At 54.4% G+C, this 19,480-nt stretch overlaps 2 protein-coding genes across 3 annotated transcripts in view; both read left to right on the top strand.

Moving 5' to 3' along the window:
* Positions 1-19,480, top strand: part of LOC101519962 (sialic acid-binding Ig-like lectin 5) — a 48,643-nt gene that overhangs the window by 7,001 nt on the left and 22,162 nt on the right. Inside the window, exons 9-10 of one of the 2 annotated variants that reach the window (XM_058674122.1) lie at positions 1,500-1,683; positions 1,910-2,106. The exons of the other annotated variant lie outside the window; for it this stretch is intronic. Of the exons in view, the coding sequence (XP_058530105.1) occupies positions 1,500-1,683; positions 1,910-1,953 (228 nt within the window). The 3' untranslated portion in view covers positions 1,954-2,106. Of the gene's footprint in view, positions 1-1,499; positions 1,684-1,909; positions 2,107-19,480 lie in introns of those variants that run through there. 2 annotated transcript variants of the gene reach the window in all.
* Positions 5,536-16,201, top strand: LOC131482191 (beta-1,4-galactosyltransferase 3-like). The gene is made up of 7 exons (XM_058674124.1): positions 5,536-5,638; positions 11,692-11,960; positions 13,771-14,006; positions 14,854-15,041; positions 15,528-15,650; positions 15,866-15,967; positions 16,048-16,201. The coding sequence occupies exons 1-7, from the start codon at positions 5,616-5,618 to the stop codon at positions 16,199-16,201; spliced, it is 1,095 nt and encodes a 364-aa protein (XP_058530107.1). The 5' UTR covers positions 5,536-5,615.

Genomic DNA, 19,480 nt, shown 5'->3' with positions numbered 1-19,480 from the left:
GTCAGAAGTGGGCAGGAGGGAACGCCTAGGTGATTGTGGGGGACTGGCTCCCAACATTTTATGCATGTATGTCTAACACTGAGTTTTGTGCAAAGTAGTTTTTAAAAACCCAAGGTGACATCATCTGTTGAGTTTGTTGTCTTGAAAAGCCCTCATGAATATCGGGATGTGTGGATTTCTTCTGCTCTTTCCGCTTCTGCTCTCCTTGGTTTCACGTTTTCAGCATTCCGTGTCTCTGTGTTACTCCTGGGTAGAAGGGCTGGAGCGTGTGTTATATCTTCTGGTCTCTCCACCCTGCATACTCTACACTTCTCTGGAGATCGGAGTTTTCATTCTACATTGTTATTAACACACTTAACATTTTTATTCTTTTTTTTTTGTAACATGTAGGTACACATTTTACTGAGGCATTTTGTCACCTTTATATTCTACTCCATATCGCAGGATTTCCTGTTGGTTTTGCTTCTTCATTTCATTTGAACTTTTCAAGCTGGGTTTCTCTGTATTCGGGGTTCTGGACTCTTGGATGTGCCTTCATGTGGATTTCAGACAGCAAAGTGTGAACACAAGGGCCTGATGCTCTCAGGCCCCACCAACCCAGCCTCCCCTTGGGACCCCCAGCCTCCCCTTCGGACCCTGTGCTGTGTTTACCCCTAGTTCGGTCTTGAGGTGTCTCTCGGCGGAGCGGCCTCAGCCTCAGGTCCAGAGGTGGAGCTCCAGGGAGGTTCACCTCACACCATTCACAGGACACCCCTTTACCCGGCAGCTGGCCTGCTGCATGAGCGCCCAACCTGTGACAGGTGTCACTCTCACAGCCATCTCATCCATCCCAGCAGGCACCTATGTAGCTCTCCGACTGCTGTTCGATTTATTCATTCCCAAGAACCATGGTCTAAGATGTCACCGAGCAGTAGGGAGTTCAAGTCAGGTGTGGCAGTGGGTCGGCCAGAGGCAGCGACTCAGCAAAGCACGAAGCCACAGGAGCGCAGTTCATCACATGCAGACCCCCGAGAAAGAGGCAGCCTGCCCCTCAGGGTCCACCTGTGTCTATTTGGGGGAAACATCAGGGATGGACACCACACTCCACTAGCAGGTGGGGAGAGAGAGTGAGGCTTTGGGGTCCAGGCCGTTGCTCTTGGGGTGCTCCTGTTGGGGAGCTCTGATGGACGGGTCGCAGCAGGCAGGCCTGGGTTCTGTGGAGCCACACTTGACTGACCGGTGGTTTCTGCAGAGTCTGTGCTAGGTGTGTGAGTGCGCAGGTGCAGCTAGTCAAGCAGGTTGTATGCAGCTGTCCCACGGGGCTGTGGGCACCAGGAGGCAGTCGTCCAAGGCAGTGATCTGAGCTGATGGAGGAGCATGGTCAGGGTGCCCAAACCCCTGTTTCTGGCATGAATACGTTCCATGTATTTTCAAATAGCGTGTCAAGACAGCCATGCATCCCCGAGGATGCACCACCCCACCCTCTCCTCATGCCTGCCCTTTCTCTCCCCTCTACCCAGGATTCCAGGCTGGTAGCCCCCAAGCCAGACAGCCCACAAGGCCAGCCTTCTGCTGGGGATCCTTCTCTCCCACGGGAACAGCAGGAGCTCCACTACGCCTCCCTCAGCTTCCACAGGGCGAAGCCACGAGAGCCTCAGGACCAGGAGGCCACGAGCACCACAGAATACGCAGAGATCAAGACAAGTGAGTGAGGACGTCTCCGGGGCTCGGTCCTGGCCGGGGCATCACAGCCTCGGGGACGGGAAAGATGAGTGGGAGTAACTACTGAAGCACCAAGGGTCCATGTGACATCAACACAAGGGGGAGTGGGGTCGGAGACAGGTGGGCACCAACCCAAGATCTGACACTCTCTAAGGGACACATGTGTTTCCCATTCTGTAAGTCAGAGAGCATGTGTTCTACCCTAAAGCTTGCTGTGACCACTCAAGAACGGAGCATACAGAAGCCAGCTGATGGAGGTCCTACCACATAGCATGCTCTCCATGCGTCCCTGAAGAGGAGGCCCCCGTCGGCGAGCTCTCCCATAACCACCACGCACAGGAAAGCTGTCACAACATGCAGGCACCACCCCCCATTCTCGGCGCTGTGTGAACCCTCCCAGGGAAAGACCAGCTGACCCAGCAGTCAGCTCCCCATGTGGCGACTCCTGTCCTCTTCTGGGTCACCCAACTTTTACCTGTCAATCCTTCCATGTGTCCCACCACCTCCAGTAGCTTCTCCACTTCACTCATGGGATGGGAGGTGTTCCTTCCAAAAGTCAACGGCCCAGTTGGCATTGGACAATCCATTGCAGGCATCTCCCCACGGCAGTCCTCCCAGCTGTCCCGCTAACTGCTCTACCTTCTTTCTGCTCACCTTCCATGCTGGCTCATACCATGCTGCCTTGGCTACTCTCGCCCCTCCTTCTGAAAGGATGCTCACTCATGACACCTTTCTCCTTCAAACACGAGCTCATGGGTGGACTTGGGTCGAGAGAGTGGACTGAAGAAAGCACGCATGCCCTTCCTCCTCTAAAGCTTAATGAATATGTTAAGAAAGTACTAAAACTCAACTAGCCAAAAGTTCACCAGCAACACTCAAGCCCACATATCTTCACATTTTTTTTTCCTTGGGCTTTGGAAAGTGGCCATGAGGAAAAAAGTAAATAAATAAATAAATTTTACAGTATGTAAAAATATTGCAACCTAGCAAATGTCTGATATTCTGATAATCGCCTTTTTGCTTAAAAATCGGAGAAAGTGTAATTTTTAAATATCTATTTGAAAGGCAGAGTTACACAGAGAGAAAGAGGCCAAGACAGAGCAAAATAGTTTCGCATGTGCAAGTTCACTCCCCAAATGGCTACAGAATAATTTTCTCATGAGAGGATGAGACAAAAAGGCAATAAAACATCTCTTTGACTAACAACCTCCATGGACGTGGTAACACTGGAATTGAAAATGTTTTGTGGAAGGACACATCAGCCAAAGACAAAGGAAGGCAGACAGGAAGCAGATAACTGTAAAGTGTCACAACTAACAAGAGAGGATTGTTGTCGTGGGGAAACAGAGAAACGACCTGGCACTCAGAGGACCCGGCTGACCTAACATATGATCCGAGGGTCAGCCACGCCAGCTTCATCTGAAAAGACACACTGTTGTTCCCCGTCCCTTCGCCGGGCTGGCCCTCCGAGTTCCCAATGATGGTCAATGAGACGGTCAAGAGGGACCGCTCGAGATGCGCCCAGCTGACTCTCCCCCTCTCTCAGACCCCTCCTCCCCAGAATTCCCACAGACTGGGGTGCTTTGCTGGCATCAGGCCCAGGACCTGTGAATTCCAACCTGTGAACTCCAGCTAAGCTGCAGCATCTCCCAGCTGTTGCTCCAGGACCACGGACAGGGTCAACCGCACAGCCCCTTGCCTCCCAGGTCGGGCCCCAGGGGACAGAGGAGCACCCGTGGGTGCAGAGCTCTGGCTTGCCTCAGATGCTGCAGGACACAGGTGCTGGTGAGGGGTCACCCCAAACCCCTCCCCCTCATCCTAGGCACAGGTGACTTAGCTGCCCAGAGACAATGCATCTCCCACAGACCGCTGGGTTCTTTGTCTCTCAGGCTGTCTCTACCCTTGCCCTCTCCAGGAAAACGTCTGTGTCTGACTCATCCTCCTCTCCAGTGGGCTGGTATTTTGCACCTGCTGTTAGGCCCTTCCTCGTATTGTCATGGAGAATACTATCTGGGATCCTCCTCTGTGTCTGATTTTATTCCAAGTCCTGACAGCAGCATGAAGGCAGCATCAGGAGGCTGATGGAGAAGTTGTATTATCGGGGCCGTTGCTGTTGTACAGTGGATAAAACCACCACCCACAGCACCGGAATCCCACGTAGGGGCCACTTTGAGTCCCAACTGCTCCACTTCTAAACCAAGCTCCCTGCTAATGCGCCTGGGGAAGCAGTAGAGCATGGTCCAAGTCCTTGGGCCCTGCATCCACACGGGAGACCCAGAAGGAGCTCCTGGCTTCAGCCTGTGCCAGCTCATCACCAAAGCCATCCGGAGAGTGAACCAGCAAATGGAAGACAACCCCCCCCACCCGTAACACTGACATTCAAATACATAAATGAACCTTTGCGGTTTTTTAAAGAAGTTATATTCTTTTACAAACCTGACTTAACTTTTTTGAAAAGTGGAGAGACAGAAAGCAACCAAGCTCTTACGTCCAGTTCTACTCCTGAAATACCCACAACAGCCAGGGCTGGGTGAGGCTGAGGCCAGGAGCCCAGAGCTCCATCTGAGTCTCCCATGTAGGTAGCAAGGCCCCAAGCACTTGAGCCATCACCCGCTGCCTCTCAGGGTATTAGCAGAAAGCTAGAATTGGGAGAGGAGCCAGGGCACAAACCCAGGTACTCCGATGTGCGTTTTGAATGAGAGAACTTGGGGGCAAGCTCCCCAGCGACATTTCAACACAGCTTCCAACACCAGCCCTGAGAAATCATATCACTTATTATTTGTTTGAAAGGCAGAGAAAAAGCATCTCCAGCGTGTTGGATCACTTTGCAAATGTAGACCCTGATGCCCTGGTCCACGGCCACGAGATGCAGAAGGATGTCCAGGCATGGGGCGAGTGCACGAAGCACAGGAACCAGCACTGTGGAGACCCCCCACCCCGCCCCCCGACCCACGAGCACTCTGTGCAGCACCTCGGCCTCCAAGGCGCAGAAACAGGCACCCGCTCAGCACCTGTCCTGAGCTGGGGCGTTGGAGGACAGCAGAGGGCAGCGCGAGCCTCGCGGCAGGAGGCGCACGGTGGGGCAGGCATGGCTATGGGATCGGCCTCTGCGGGACACGGAGAGAAGACACGTGGGTGGGTGGCACGGGAACCCTGGCTTGCATGGAGGCTTCCTGAGCAGCTGTGAGAGCAACTGCACAACTCAACTGCACAACTCCAGCTGCCCTGACCAGGTCATTGGGCGCATAAGGAAGTGTCATCTCAGCGGCTCCCACCAGAATGGATAAGAGAAAAACAGTCAGCCCTCTAACTCTTGCAAAAGGACCAGGCCTGGCCAACGGCGGGAAGGTGGGACGCTCACCTGGGCCAGAACCAGGGTTGCAAGATGCAGGTTACCAGGAAAGGACTACGACTCCCAGGAGGCTTTGCGCATACTCGCCTACGACTCCCAGGTGCCCGTGGCGCGGGTCGCCTCCGGTGCGTCCACTGTCGTTCCGTTAGCGGGGACTACAGTTCCCGACGGGCCTCGCGGCAGCGCCCTGTCCACGGCTCCTGGTGCTCCAGGGTGGGCCGGGCTCAGTGCTCACCCGCACCCTTGCAGCAGGGATCTCGTGCGGTGTGCCACCCGACATGGTGTTTTCAGACCGTCTGTTCTCGTGGGGGTTTGTGGAGGGCCGGGAGTGTCGCCCGTGCTGTGAGAGTCCGGCACGCGGGGGACGGGGGCCGAGCGGCCTGCCCTGCAGGCCTGGGAGTGGACGCGCGCCGGGCCGAGGGGCGCAGGCCGTGCAGGCTGAGGTCCGCGGGCGCGCGTGGGGACGCGTGCGGGGAACGGTTTACACGTCACTGCACGGGGCTCGGGACTCGGTCAGGGACACTTCCGCCCGGGGCCAGGCACCTGCCAGGTTCGGGTGACGATGGGGGTCAGGATGAAGAGCAGGTGAGACCCAGAGATGGGGCGGGTGCTCTAGAGGCTTCCAGGGCCGCCCGCTCCCGAGCCCCCAGCTCCCCCAGCTCCCCGGGGCCGCGCCCTCCCGAGCCCCCAGCTCCCCGGGCCTGCCCCCTCCTGAGCCGTGCGCCCTCCTCTGTGTCCTGAGGATACAGGGTGGGAGATGGGTCTCCACGGTTGGACTGTGACGACCCAGGCTCACAGAGTCTCTTGTGTTAACCTGAGGACGCTGCGCGTTCAGGGCTGCAGGGACCCCAGAGGACACAGGTGCTGCAAGCCAGGGGGGCTGTGCAGGGGGAGGCGCCTCACTTAGGGAGCCCTCGGCTTGTGCTGGGTGCTGCGCTGTGCACCTGCTGTTCCGCAGGGTGGGGACAGCGAGAGGCCCAGCCTCGTGGGGTCTGGGAGCATGGATGAGTTAGGATGGAGAGCGTTTCTAACCCTCCCCCTCACGGGAGGCTTCATGCCTGGGCCACGCCTAACATCAAGTTCCTTGAACAGTCAATAAAAGCAAGCGGTGAGGCGGGGTTGCCGTCTCAGGCAGCCTAAGGGTGCTCTCAGTAGTTCCCAGGGAGAAGGGTCGCAATGCCTGGGTGTGGCTGTGATGTGTCTGGCACCCGGTGGGTAGAGGCCGGAGCCCCGCTCCCATCGGCTCCGCCCCCACCCCCCCAGCTCCGCCTGACACGTTGAGGGTTCAGGAATAAAAGTTTAGGAACATGGTCCTAAGAGAGTCTTCTCTCCCTCCGTTTGCTGGCCCCAAATTGGGGCCGTGTAGAGCATCCACGAGTTTTTGTGTGTTGGATTTCATCTCTGGACGCTGGTTTGCAGGCTGGTGCAGCGTGGACAGAGGGTCCTCACGGGTCCCCGGCAGATGCTTGCGTGCTGTTTATTGCACACCTTCACCGCACGTCCTGGGGGCTGTGAGTGTAGTTCAGTGTCAGGATGGCTGGTGAGGCCATGAGTGTGGGGGCACAGGGTGAGCCCCTCACCTGCTGTTGGCCGCCTGGCTCCTCGGGCTTGGCAGGTGCTCACTGAGCCGCTGGCCACCCCCACACTTGCCACGTGTTCGCACTGGTCTGCTCCTGGAGACGCTCCCCTCCTTACCCACTAACCAACTGTGCCCATCCAGGACAAAATGGGCTCACCCTGATATGGAGCTGGAGACAGAACTGACCCAGCCACTGCAACTACCAGTGTGTGTGCGTTGGTTGATGTGGGTGACGGACAGCTAGCAAAAGTCAGGTCTGGGAGCACCTCAGATGAGATTTCTTTGGGGATATGCGCAACTGAATCTCTGCATTCAGAGCTCCGACCACTGGGAGAACTGTAGCTCTGTGGTCAGACTGTGGAGTGCACATGTCGGAAACGGGCCTCCTCCGTGGAAAGACAGAGCAGTGGACAGCATGCCCGGGAGCACCGGCGGAGACGGCAGAGGACGCCTGGTGCCATGGCAGAGGCAGGAGGGCAGAACGCGTTGGTCAGCTAGCCAGCCAAGCTTGGCAGCGCATTTTGTGCTCTGTTGGATCTGACAATGTATGAAAATTGTATGTGCCTTTTATGCTAACCCTTTAAGTGTTGTGTGTATATCAGGCCTCTGGCCCCTGGACCGTTTCGAATATGGGGCATGTGACATGAGCCTCTTCACCTTAAGCGGAAGGTGTAAAATAGCGAGCGTGAGGCCGACACTCCTTGACATGCCGCGCGCGAAACCACCTGCCTCAGTAAACCAGAAGGCAGCAAGTGCTGGCACTGACCGAAGGCATTGCCTTGTTGTTGTTGTTGTTGTTGTTGTTGGAGGAAAGGCAGGTCTACAGAGAGAAGGAGCTTTAGAGAGAAAGATCTTCCATCCACTGATCCATTCCCCAAGTGCCGCAACGGCTGGAGCTGAGCCAATCTGAAGCCAGGAGCTTCTTTCAGGGCTCCCATGCAGGTGCAGGGTCCCAAGGCTTTGGCCTGTCGTCCTCCACTGCTTTCCCAGGCCACAAGCAGGGAGCTGGATGGGAAGTGGGGCAGCCAGACACAAACTGATGTCCATATGGGATCCCAGCACACACAAGTTGAGGACTACCATCCTGGGCCCCAAAGGCATTGACTTTGTAAAAATACTATGTAACTTTACGAAATGGTTTCAGAAATAATTAGCTCCATCGTACATGGCTCACCTTCCCACAGCACCAAAAGGGCTCTATAGATACTAACTCAGTTCCTTCTGCATCTTGCCCAAGACCGTTCAGAATCAAAAGGCCCAAACACAAGCACAGTGTTTCAACACGTCTGATGCTCCATGATGCTTTTGATAGGAATTCCAAAATGAGGACTAAGTCATTTCTTTTTCCTTTTTTTTTTAAGATTTTTTTTTTTATTGCAAAGTCAGATATACAGAGAAGAAGATCTTCCATCTGATGATTCATTCCCCAAATGACTGCAATGGCCAGAACTGAGCCGATCTGAAGCCAGGAGCCAGGAACTTCCTCTGGGTCTTCCACATGGGTGCAGGGCCCCAAGGCTTTGGCCTGTCGTCCTCCACTGCTTTCCCAGGCCACAAGCAGGGAGCTGGATGGGAAGTGGAGCTGCCGGGATTAGAACCGGCTCCCACGTGGGATCCTGGCGTGTTCAAGACGAAGACTTTAGCCACTAGGCCATCACGCCAGGTTCCTAACAGTCATTTCTTTTTTTTTTTTTTTTTTTTTTAATTTTATTTTAAATTCATTAATTACATTGTATTATGTGACACAGTTTCATAGGTACTGGGATTCCCCCCACCCCTCCCCAAACCCTCCCACCATGGTGGATTCCTCCTCCTTGTTGCATAACCACAGTTCAAGTTCAGTTGAGATTCCCCCATTGCAAGCATATACCAAACATAGAGTCCAGCATCTTATTGTCCAGTCAAGTTCAACGGCTTCTTAGGTATAAACTCTCTGGTCTGAAGACAGAGCCAGCAGACTATCATCCCGATCAATTAAAAGCTCCAACATACCATTAGCAAAAATTTACATCACCATGGAATTAATTGACATAGTAATGAGTAACCAGTATGTTAAAAGTAAATGCGATTTCTTATCCACCTTCTGTGACCACCTCATTGACATTTCAATTTTGGTTTATACACAACATATAACATTCATAACATAACTTGTCATACATAACATCGTGTCATCTTAAATTAAGGCAAACATGTGGTATTTAACCTTTTGGGATTGGCTCATTTCCCTTAGCATTATGGTTTCCAGTTTGGCCCATTTGGCCACAAAGAACTGCATTTTGGTTTTTTTAATAGCTGAGTAGTATTCCATGGAGTAGATGAACCATAGCTTTCTTATCCAATCCTCTGTTGATGGGCATTTTGGCTGCTTCCATGTTTTTGCAATTACTGATTGTGCTGCTATGAACATAGGAGTGCATGTTGGTTTCTCATAAAACAAGTGTTCTGGATATATTCCTAGGAGTGCTATTGCCGAGTCATACGGTATGTTGTATTTGAGTTGTTTGAATGTTCTCCATACTGATTTCCATAGAGGCTGTACCAGCCTGCAGCCCCACCAGCAGTGGAGTAGGGTTCCCTTTTCCCCGCAACCTCGCCAACAAGTGTTGTTGGTGCTTTTATTCATGTGGGCCAGTCTTACTGGCGTTAGGTGGTACCTCATTGATGTTTTAATTTGGATTTCCCTTATTGCCAGGGAACTTGAGCATTTTTTCATATCTAACAGTCATTTCTTAAAATTCATGTATACTCTGAAGCTCTATGCCTTTCATATGGAGCCAGCATGATGGTTCAACTGGCTAATCCTCTGCCTGCAACCAGTGACATACCATATGGGCAATGGTTCAAGTCCCAGCTCCTCTACTTCCCATCTGGCTCCCTGCTTGTGGCCTGGGAAAGCAGTGGGACCCTGGACCCGTGTGGGAGACCCAGAGGAGCCCCCCGCTTCTGGCTTCAGATTGGCTCAGCTCCAGCCTTGGTGGCCTTTGGGGAGTGAACTGGCAGGTGGAAGATCTCACTCTCCCCTCTCTGTAACTCTTCCTTTTCATTAAAAATAAATACATCTTTTTAAAAAGTGCTTCTCTGGTTCTGGCATGGTAGCCTAGTAACTAAAGTCCTCACCTTGCTTGTGCTGGGATCCCACATGAGTGCTGGTTCGTGTTCCGGCTGCTCCACTTCCCACCCAGTTTCCTGCTTGTGGCCTGGGAAAGCAAAGACGGTCCAAAGTCTTGGGACCTTGCACCCATGTCGAAGATATACAGAGAGAAGGAGATACAGAAAGATCTTCCGTCCACTGGTTCACTCCCCAAGTGGCCGCAACGGCCAGAGCTGAGCCCATCCAAAGCCAGGAGCTTCTTTCAGGCCTCCCACGCAGGCTCCCAAGGCTTGGGCCATCCTCCACTACTTTCCAAGGCCACAAACAGGAAACTACATAGGAAGTAGAGCAGCCAGGATACGAACCAGCACCTATATGAGATCCCGGCACATGCAAGGCAAGGACTTCAGCCACTAGGCTATCGTCTGGACCCTCTCCTGGGATGTTCTTGACAGTTGTCCCTGTGTGAGATGTATTTCCTTCTCACTGTGGGGGTCTAGTTTCTTCGTGTTTTGTTTGTAAAGGGGACATCTAAATCTAAGAATGTCACTCAAAAGCCTGACTTGGTATTATGGGACATGGTTCTCTTGGTAAGCCATCTCCCCAGCTGGGCAGCTGGGAGAGTCCGTCAGCAGGTAACGCCTCCTAAGGCCTGTCCCACAGAAGGGATTTGCGGCTGTTAGATCCTGGTCTGCTCGGCGCTCCCCCATTTAAGGCTTTTTTTAAGAGTCAAATCTCCTGAGCCTGCTTCAAAGGTACTTTCCCAGTTCATCCAAAAATACCCCTCCTGATCTTGTGGCAGGAATACAGGCTGGGCGCCACGTGTCAGTACCTTCTGACAAGCTCTGTTCTGCGCCTGTTCATATCCTTCCCACTGGCACGGGAATAATTGGGACTAGTGTGGAGTGCTGGCTTCTAGCCCGAAGGCATCCCTTGGGACGAGTCAGGAGAGCAGATTCCCTCCCTTTGTGCCACTATCCCCTCCAGAGGTTTTTTTCCAGTTCCATTGTAAGTACATTATCTTTTTTTTTTTTTCCTCTAAGTGTAAGTTTAAGCAAGGTCTCATTGGTCATTAGCTTGGAGACTTTGGAGAATAAGAGAATATCCCAAGATTCAGTTCTTTACCTTACAGCCAGAGCGCCCATGAATCACCGTTCCTGGCAAAGCCGAGCCTCTGAACTGCCTGGTGCTTAGGGAGCGGTGCGGACACCCGCTCTTGGAGAGAAGATGAGGGAGGCGGCTGGAGGAGAGGCGGCCAGGGTGTGCTAGCGCCACGCAGATGTGTGACGTTGCCTCAGGAGCAGTGTCCTCGGGACTTTGGTGGGGGCGGGTGGGGCTGTGAGGCGCACGGTAGGATGACCAGCAGCACCCCGCAGAGGGCGAGCAGGGGCAGCAGGGAAGTGGAGCGCCGAGCTGGACTCGCTCCTTCATCCGTTTTCTGAGCTTGAAAGTGTGGGGCACTCGGAGATGAGCCCAGCCTGACCTCACCCGCAGCAAGCTGCTGGACGGACGGCGGGGGCTCACAAGGACAGCCACAGGCCAGGAAAGTTAGCTGACGTCAGGGGGATCTCAGGATGACGTCAGGGGGGTCTTGGGAGCCGCCGAAGGTTAGCTGACTTGGCTGTGCCGAAGGAGCATTCAGAACTGACAGGGGGTGTAGGTATGTTCTAGCACGCAGTCCAGGGACGCCATCACGTCCACTTCACTTAGAGCCTTTGGGTTGTGAGAGCAGCCCCGCTGGTGTCCGTGTGGCATGGGGAGGCAGGAAGAGTGACAGGACTCCCTCACAAGGCACCCACTGCTTGGCACAGGTGGTGTGACGCTCAGCCTTTTTGGATTCATCTCTCCCCCTGGTCCCGGTGCTGCAAAGCTAGCCAGGAGATGAAAACAGCTCCCTGGGGGAGGGGGCTGCGGACAAGAGAGAGGGGTTCGCAGCATGGGGGCCTGACCCTCTGCTTCCTTTCCCAGAATGAAAACACGAAGGCGCATCCTGCTCTCATTTCTGGGGGTACAACTGCTGCTTGTGGGGGTCTTCCTTTACCAGACATGCTCTGACTCCTCCTCCTTGCGCCTGCTCTTCCGAGATGGGCCAAAGGCAGGAGAGCCGCCCTTCCTGGCACAGTCCTCCTCTCCAGGGATCCCTCTCCGGGACGTGTATGCCAGCCTCGGCCAGATCCGCCCCGTGGACGTGCCGCAGAAGGATCTGCCTAACTGTCCCATCATCTCACCCTACATCAGTAAGCCTGGGGTGGGCCTTGCGTGTCTCCAAGAGTACTTCGTGCCCCGGGTGCTGGCATGAGTGCCCGAGGAGTGGGCAGGACCTGGGAGGGTGACGCCGTGGGCCTGGTGGTAGAATCACGACGGGGGTGCTTGTCGTCCAGGGCTGTGTCGCTACAAAAGCATTGGAGAACCTAAGTCTGTAAATAATCCTCACCCTCATTTGGGGGAGACCTCAGCTGAAGACCTACATGCCAGGGGTAGGGTGTGGCCGGGACTGGAACGTCACCAGGGACTGACTGGACGTCCTGCTGGCCTTGCGCCATCTCAGCATCTCTCCACGTGGAGTCTGAGCTCCTCGCGGCGTGCTGGCCTCAAAGTGCTGACGCAGCAGCTGAAGGCTGAAGAGAAAGTTCGCATGGAAACACAGCAGAAGCTGTTAGGGCCTCGAAACGCCCATGGTTCATTTCCGCTTGGCTGCCTGCACTCAGTTACAGAAGTCAGGCTGTGTGCGGGAATCCACCCCATCGCTTCTAGCTTATGAATTTGTTGGCATACACTTTTTCATCAAAGTCCACTGCAGTGCTTTTAATTCCTGAGGAGTCTGTTGTGATGTCCCCTCTTTCATTGCCAGTTGTATCCATAGGAAGTGTCAGGTTCACCTGGAAGAGAGACTATTTTTCTTATATTTATTTTTATTGGAAAGGCAGATTTACAAAGAGAAGGAGAGACAAAGAGATAGATCTTCCATCCATTGCTTCACTCCCAAGTGGCTGCAACAGCCAGAGCTGAGCTGATCCAAAGCCAGGAGCCAGGAGCTTCCTCCAGGTCTCCCACGGGGGTGCAGGGTCCCAAGGCTTCGGGCTGTCCTCGACTGCTTTCCCAGGCCACAGGCAGGGAGCTGGATGGGAAGCGGAGTAGCCTGGACGTGAACCAGCCTATATAAGATCCTGGTAGTTGTAAGGTGAGGATTTAGCTGTTATGGTATCACGCAGGGCCCAAGAGATACTACCATGTGTGTCTTTGGAAAGAAAGACAATCTGTCCCCACGGATTTAAGGAAATGATAGCGGCTATCCTTCAGGAAGGGTAATTTGAAATGAGTGAGGGTGGGCAGCCTGAGAAGCATTCAGAAGGGGAAGCTGGGGGCTCAGCAGGCAGATCTGGGGCCATTGGGGCCCGTGCAAGGGAAGCCATGTGAGGTGATGAACTTGCTCAGAGTGAGGAGCGTGGGCGCCAGGCCCAGGCCCAGGGATGAAACGGAAGGTAAGACTGAAAGAAGTGCTCAGAGGCGGAGGGAAGATCAGGACGTGTTGAGAGGTGAGTGGAAGTCCAGGCGTTCCTGCGGTGTCCTCGTGTGTGGCATGTCCATGTTCCAGGGCTGGCATAGTAAAGGGCCACAGGCCAAGTGGCTTGATACAACAGACTGCTTCTCTCACGGTTCAGGAAGATGAGTTTCTGAAATTAAGATGCTGCAAGGGCTGGCTCCTCTGGAGGCGCTGAGCAAGCGCCCGGCCTGTGCCTCCCTGCTGTGTCATGGTGTCCGGCTCTTCGTGGTGCTGTTTGCTCTGTGGGTGCTCCGATCTCTGCCTCCATAGTCTCCTCATCCTCGGGGCTTTGTTCCATTGGATTTGGGGTTCTCCCTAATCCAGTAGGAGTTCATTTTAACCAACACCATCTGCATAGACCCTGTGTCTTTTTAAGCCACATTCTGAAGCTCTGGGTGGATGTGAATGTTGGGTGACACTGTGTGACCCAGTATTACCAAGCTTGGGGGGGGGTCACAGAGATCATCCATGGTCATCATGGGCTTCTGCCTCTATTCTGTCAGATGGCCCCTTGAAGGTGATGGTCCCAGACAACCTGACCACGGAGAAGGTAGCGGAAAAGAACCCACTGGTGAAGCCAGGAGGTCAGTACTGGCCACCTGATTGCTGGACACGGTACCATACAGCAGTCGTGGTCCCCTACTATGGGCAAGCCCAGCACCTACAGCACCTGCTCTTCCACCTACATCCTTTTCTGCAGCGCCAGCAACTGCACTATACCATCTATGTGGTGAATCAGGTGAGGCAGGGCTGGTGGGTGGGAGGCACAGGCGCAGGAGGTCTGAGGAGCCTAGAGAGCTGGGCTGAATCCTGCACTCTCTGGGTCAGAGGGTGTCTGGAGTCGGTGGGGAGGGGGGTTGTCAAATTTTGTAGCCAAGAGGAACTTGAATTGGGGATCTTTGGGCCCAAGGACTACCTGCAGTTGTTGAGTTTAGGGTCAGCTTGGATGCCTTTCTTAAAACAAGTTAGGCAAAAACCCTAAGAGACACAACGCTGGAACCAATTATTTCGACCACAGCCTTGCCTGTTACCCAGTGTGTGATCCTAGCATGGCGTCATCCACTCATCACGCCATCACTCAGCTGGACTCAAGTGGATTCAGGAAACAGCGCTCTATTGCACGCTTTCCTGATTCACAATAGAGATTTAGCACCTCCATTGCTGGTTATGAGAAAAACCCATCGAGTGAGTTAATACAGTGTAGTTAGGCCAATGTCTAACAGCAAATAGGTGGTCCATAAGTGACAATGATGATGGCAGTGGTGGGGTGTTGATGGGCGTGATGGTGATGATGGTGGTGATGGTGGTGGTGGTGACTCCTGGCTTGTTCCCTAGGAGGGACAGCAGCAGAGGCACAGGCGGGTCTTCTCTAATGCCTGCTCCCTGCATCTGGGCTCTCGAAGGTGGTGCTTAGGAGCCTTAAAGATGGGTGAAGGAGGAAGGGCTCTGAGGGCAAAAACCACCAACTCTTGGGCATTTCTCGGAGTGGGTACTCCCTTTCAGTGCATCTTCCTGGATAAGTCTGGGTTTCCCACCTGCAGGGTGGGAGGACACTCTTGCCCAATGGATATCCGTGTCCCACGCAGGTGAACAGCACTGCCTTCAGTCGAAGCCGGCTCCGCAACGTGGGCTTCCGGGAGGCCATGCAGGACGAGGACTGGGACTGTGTCTTCCTACACGATGTGAACGTACTCCCAGAGGATGACCGCAACCTTTACACCTGTGACTTCTTCCCTGCCCATGTGTCCGTGGCCATCGACAAGTTCAAGTACAAGTAGGTGAAGGGAAGACTGCCTGGAGGGGCTTGGCCTGGAGTCCAGGCCTGGGCACTGAGGCTAAGGCAGGGAAGGGGGAATGATGGGTCCTAGAGAAACACCTAGTGGATGACGAAGAACTTTACTTTTGGACATTGCCATCCATGAGGGAGTGGTCACCAATGACGGAATCACAAGATGTTCCTAATTAAGTAGTGGGCAGAGAGGGTGGTCGTGGAGGTGAGAAGGGGGCTTCCCTAAGGTCTGGGGAGATGGAATGCAAGTGGGCCCACTGGCTGTGAGAAGATTCAGGAGGTCACAGGTTACCCCAGAATCAGGAAAGGAAAGGGGATATCCTGATTCCACGGAGAGACCCCTGGGTGTCACGAAGGAGGCTGAGGCGGGGTACTTGGACACAAGCTAACCCAAAGTGGACGTTGAAGCTCCTGGCCAGCAGGGCCTCTGTGGCCTGGAACCCCTGTGTCTCCAACCCCCTGCTTCCCTAGGCTGCCCTACCAAGGCTATCTCGGAGGGGTGCTTTCACTGCGCCCCATTCACTACCTGAGGATCCATGGCTTCCCCACTGGGTACCAGAGCTTGGAAGACGAGGACAACGACATTGCTACCAGGTTGGGGGTCCTGATGCAGGGAGCCTAGCAGAAAGGGCTGTGGGTTCCCACAATGATGTGCAGCGAGGGACACAGGCCACACTGGACAAAGGGTCCTGGGGGTCCTAGACTGGGCACATGAGCTAGCCTGAATTTGGGGACTGGGCCATGCCATGATGTTCCTGCCAGATGAGACAAGCGCCAGGCCTTCTGGTCCTCTCCTTAAACCCTCAAAGGGTGAAACTGAGCGGGATGTACCTCTCACGGCCTCACCTGCTCTTCGGCCGCTACCACATGCTGGAGGGGCAGGACCCCGACCGTGGGCAGAGCCTGCCAAGGTCAGTGCTGGAGGGTGCGGCCAGCCCCAGGCCCTCCCTGAAGTGGTGGCATCCCACAGCAGCACCTCCTTGTTCCCCAGGCTCCGCGTCCTGGCCCACATTCGTCGGAGGTGGCGACAGGACAGCATCAGCTCCCCAGGGTACAGGCTGCTTTCCAGGGAGCGACACCCTCTCTACACAAACCTCACTGTGGACTTCAGCTTCCCAGGCCCTGGAGCAACAGAGCTACACTAGGGGGAGCCAGAGGACAGAGGGGACCCCGGGATCCAGAGCTACAGTGTACTCTAAACCCAGTCCCCCGATTTCTCATTAAAGACGATTTGATCCAGTTCCTTCTGCCCTTCCTAACGCTCATCCACCCATCCATCCACCCATCCACCCATGCATCCATCCATCCACCCATCCACCCATGCATCCATCCATGCACCCATCCATGCATCCATCCACCCACCCATCCACCCACCCATCCATGCAAACACCCACCCATGCACCCACCCATCCACACACCCATCCACACACCCATCCCTCCACCCACCCACCCATCCCTCCACCCACCCACACACCCATCCCTCCACCCACCCACCCATCCCTCCACCCACCCATCCATCCCTCCATCCACACACCCATCCCTCCACCCACCCACCCACCCATCCATCCCTCCACCCACACACCCATCCCTCCACCCACCCACCCATCCCTCCACCCACCCACCCACCCATCCCTCCACCCACACACCCATCCCTCCACCCACCCACCCACCCATCCCTCCACCCACCCACCCACCCATCCCTCCACCCACCCACCCATCCATCCATCCATCCACCCACCCATCCATCCACCCACCCATCCATACACCCACACACCCATCCATTCTCTCTGTCCTCCCTTCATTCCTTCAACTAACCTGACCCTAGGAGGTCTTGCCTGACAGACACTAATTAGTACAGTAGAAAGAAAGGTGCTTTAAAGCAAAATGTACTAAAAACGGGGACCAGAATTTTGAGGTACATAATGTTCTGATTGGAACTTCTCTTTGAATATCAGAATTCATTTTCTGAAAAACCAATTTTGTTTTAGAACTAATGAAATCTCACATTTAATGAATTGAAATAACATGCATCTGTGTCGTACGCATGATGGCCATTTGTTCATCCACAAAGGATGTCATGAAATGAGACGGGTTGGTGTTACTGCAGGTTGGTGTTGTGGCACAACAGGTTAAGTTCCTACCTGTGATGCCAGCCTCCTAGGTCACAGGGCTGGTGTGAGTCCGGGCTGCTCCACTTGCCATCCAGCTCCTTGCTCACACACTTTGGAAAGCAGAAGAGGTGCTTGGGTCCTTGCCACCCATGTAGGAGACCTGAATGGAGCCCCTGGCTCCTGGCTTCAGCCTGGCCCAGCCCCAGCTGCTGTGTGGTCATTTGGCTATTGAACAAGTAGATGACATAGCTGCCTCCTTCTCTCTCCCTTCTCTCTTCTCTCTTTGCTGGCACTGATTGGCTTGTCCTGGGGCTTGGATCTGACAACAGAAGAGATAATATGAGAGGCACACAGAGGGAGGTGAGCAGGGAGGCCAAGGCAGACGGGTATAAAGGGGCCAGGACAGCAGGCCTGCATGAGGTGCGAGGCCAGAGGTGGGCATGGCCAGGACAGCAGCCAGCCAGCCAGCCATCCCTCCACCCATCCCGGCTTCTGCAAGTGGGAGAAAGAGCCTGTCTGGAGGAACAGGGAGTCGGGGTGGGGCACCAGGGTGACTGGGTGGAGGTAGGGACAGGGAGATCCAGGGGGCCAGCGGAACCGGGGACCGAGGGACCCAAGGGGAGGCTGCAGGCGGGGGAGGACAGGTGAAGCCCAAGTCGGAGGAGGCAGCCTCGCCCGGAGGGCTCCTGAGAGCCCTTGACCGGCATGTCTCCTGGCTCCAATGGGATGCAGGCATCTCTTCGTTAGAACTTACAGCTTCGTCCTACTGAGTGTGCCTTTGACATTTCGATTATTTGAGAAGCAAAGAGAGGATGGGAGGGCTCATTATTCCAAATGGCTGCAGTGGTCAGGGCTCTGGTCCCAAGCCAGGAGCACAGTACAGGGACCCTGTGCGGGTAACGCAGCTCCTCGAGCTGTTGCCGCTGCTGCCCAGGGCCTGTGTTAGCTGGGAGCTCAAGCTGAGAGCCCAGGGACTCCATACGGGACTTGGAAGCTCTAAGGGTGAGGCTAACTGCCTGCCTCCACCTTTTTCAGAGTAGGGGAAAGGGCAAGACTGGGTGCCCCTGAGTTACTAGTCCAGTGCACTAAGCACAGCAGGTGCTCCACGGAAGCACTGAATCTTACCATGGCCGCCTTCTGCCAGACTTCAATAATGAATATATCACAGCCAGCACATCTTTTTTTTCAGTTGCTTTGATAAACTCTATCCAACACTCTTGTCCTATCCAAGACCCTCATTCATCTTTCACACTCTTTTTAATTTTTTATTTCTTTTTATTGGAAAGGCAGAGCTACAGAGAGGACAAAGATCTTCCATTTGCTGGTTCTCTTCCCAAGTGACGGTAACGGTTGGAGGTGACCTGGAGGAGGCCCCTGGCTCCTGGCTTCAGATCACTGCAGCTCCGGCTGTTGTGGTCACTTGGTGAATCAGTGGATGGAAGATCTTCCTCTCTCTCCTCCTCTCTGTATATCTGGCTTTGCAATAAAAATAAACACATCTTCAACAAAAAAAAAGTAACCCAGTAAGCATTCCTCCCACTGAATGTTTTTCTGTGTTTCAGAAGTAATAGTTACTTTGCACTGAAATTTTTTGCATGAACATATCAGATAGTATTATAATTCTAAGGAATTAATACTTTAGTAATTTCTTCATTGTAATGTCTATTCTTAAAAATATCAACATAAATACTGATATTTGACAAAGAAACTTTTCTTTGGGGCCTTTGACAATTTTTAGGAGGGTAAGTACGCCTGAACAGACTGAAAGTCCACATCTCGTCCAAACTGCGTGCGTGGGCATGCCCGCGTCCCGCTGCGTGCGTGGGAATGCTCCTGTCCCGCTGCGTGCGTGGGCATGCCCGCGTCCCGCTGCGTGCGTGGGCATGCCCGCGTCCCGCTGCGTGCGTGGGAATGCTCCTGTTCCGCTGCGTGCGTGGGCATGCCCGCGTCCCGCTGCGTGCGTGGGAATGCTCCTGTCCCGCTGCGTGCATGGGAATGCCCGCGTCCCGCTGCGTGCGTGGGAATGCCCGCGTCCCGCTGCGTGGGTGGGCATGCCCGTGCCCCGTGTGGTGGCATCGAGTGAGCCGCGGGCCTGGGGTTACCGCTGTGCTATGCACAGAACAGGACTTGGCTCAGCCAAATTCATGCAGACATTTAACCCCCAAAGTCTTACGTCAGCAGGTCATGGGATGGCATTGCCGTGGACACTGGCCGATTCACGGTGGCCGGGCAGTGGTGCAGCGGGGGTCTTCAGGTCCTTGGGTGGCGGGGGCTTGCTTTGGGCACGTTGGTCTCATGAGGTGGTTATCTCAG

Source organism: Ochotona princeps, chromosome 16 (assembly GCF_030435755.1).
Source record: "Ochotona princeps isolate mOchPri1 chromosome 16, mOchPri1.hap1, whole genome shotgun sequence".
In the NCBI taxonomy this organism is placed as follows: Eukaryota; Metazoa; Chordata; class Mammalia; order Lagomorpha; family Ochotonidae; genus Ochotona; species Ochotona princeps.
This window is presented reverse-complemented; position numbering and strand designations above follow the sequence as displayed.

Bases quoted from the DNA above. Each gene is read 5' to 3' on its own strand.
- LOC131482191 (XM_058674124.1), top strand. From the start codon at position 5,616: ATGGGGGTCAGGATGAAGAGCAG. The intron at 5,639-11,691 runs GTGAGACCCAGA...TTCCTTTCCCAG, and splicing joins GGGGTCAGGATGAAGAGCAG to AATGAAAACACGAAGGCGCA. The intron at 15,042-15,527 runs GTAGGTGAAGGG...CTGCTTCCCTAG, and splicing joins ATCGACAAGTTCAAGTACAA to GCTGCCCTACCAAGGCTATC.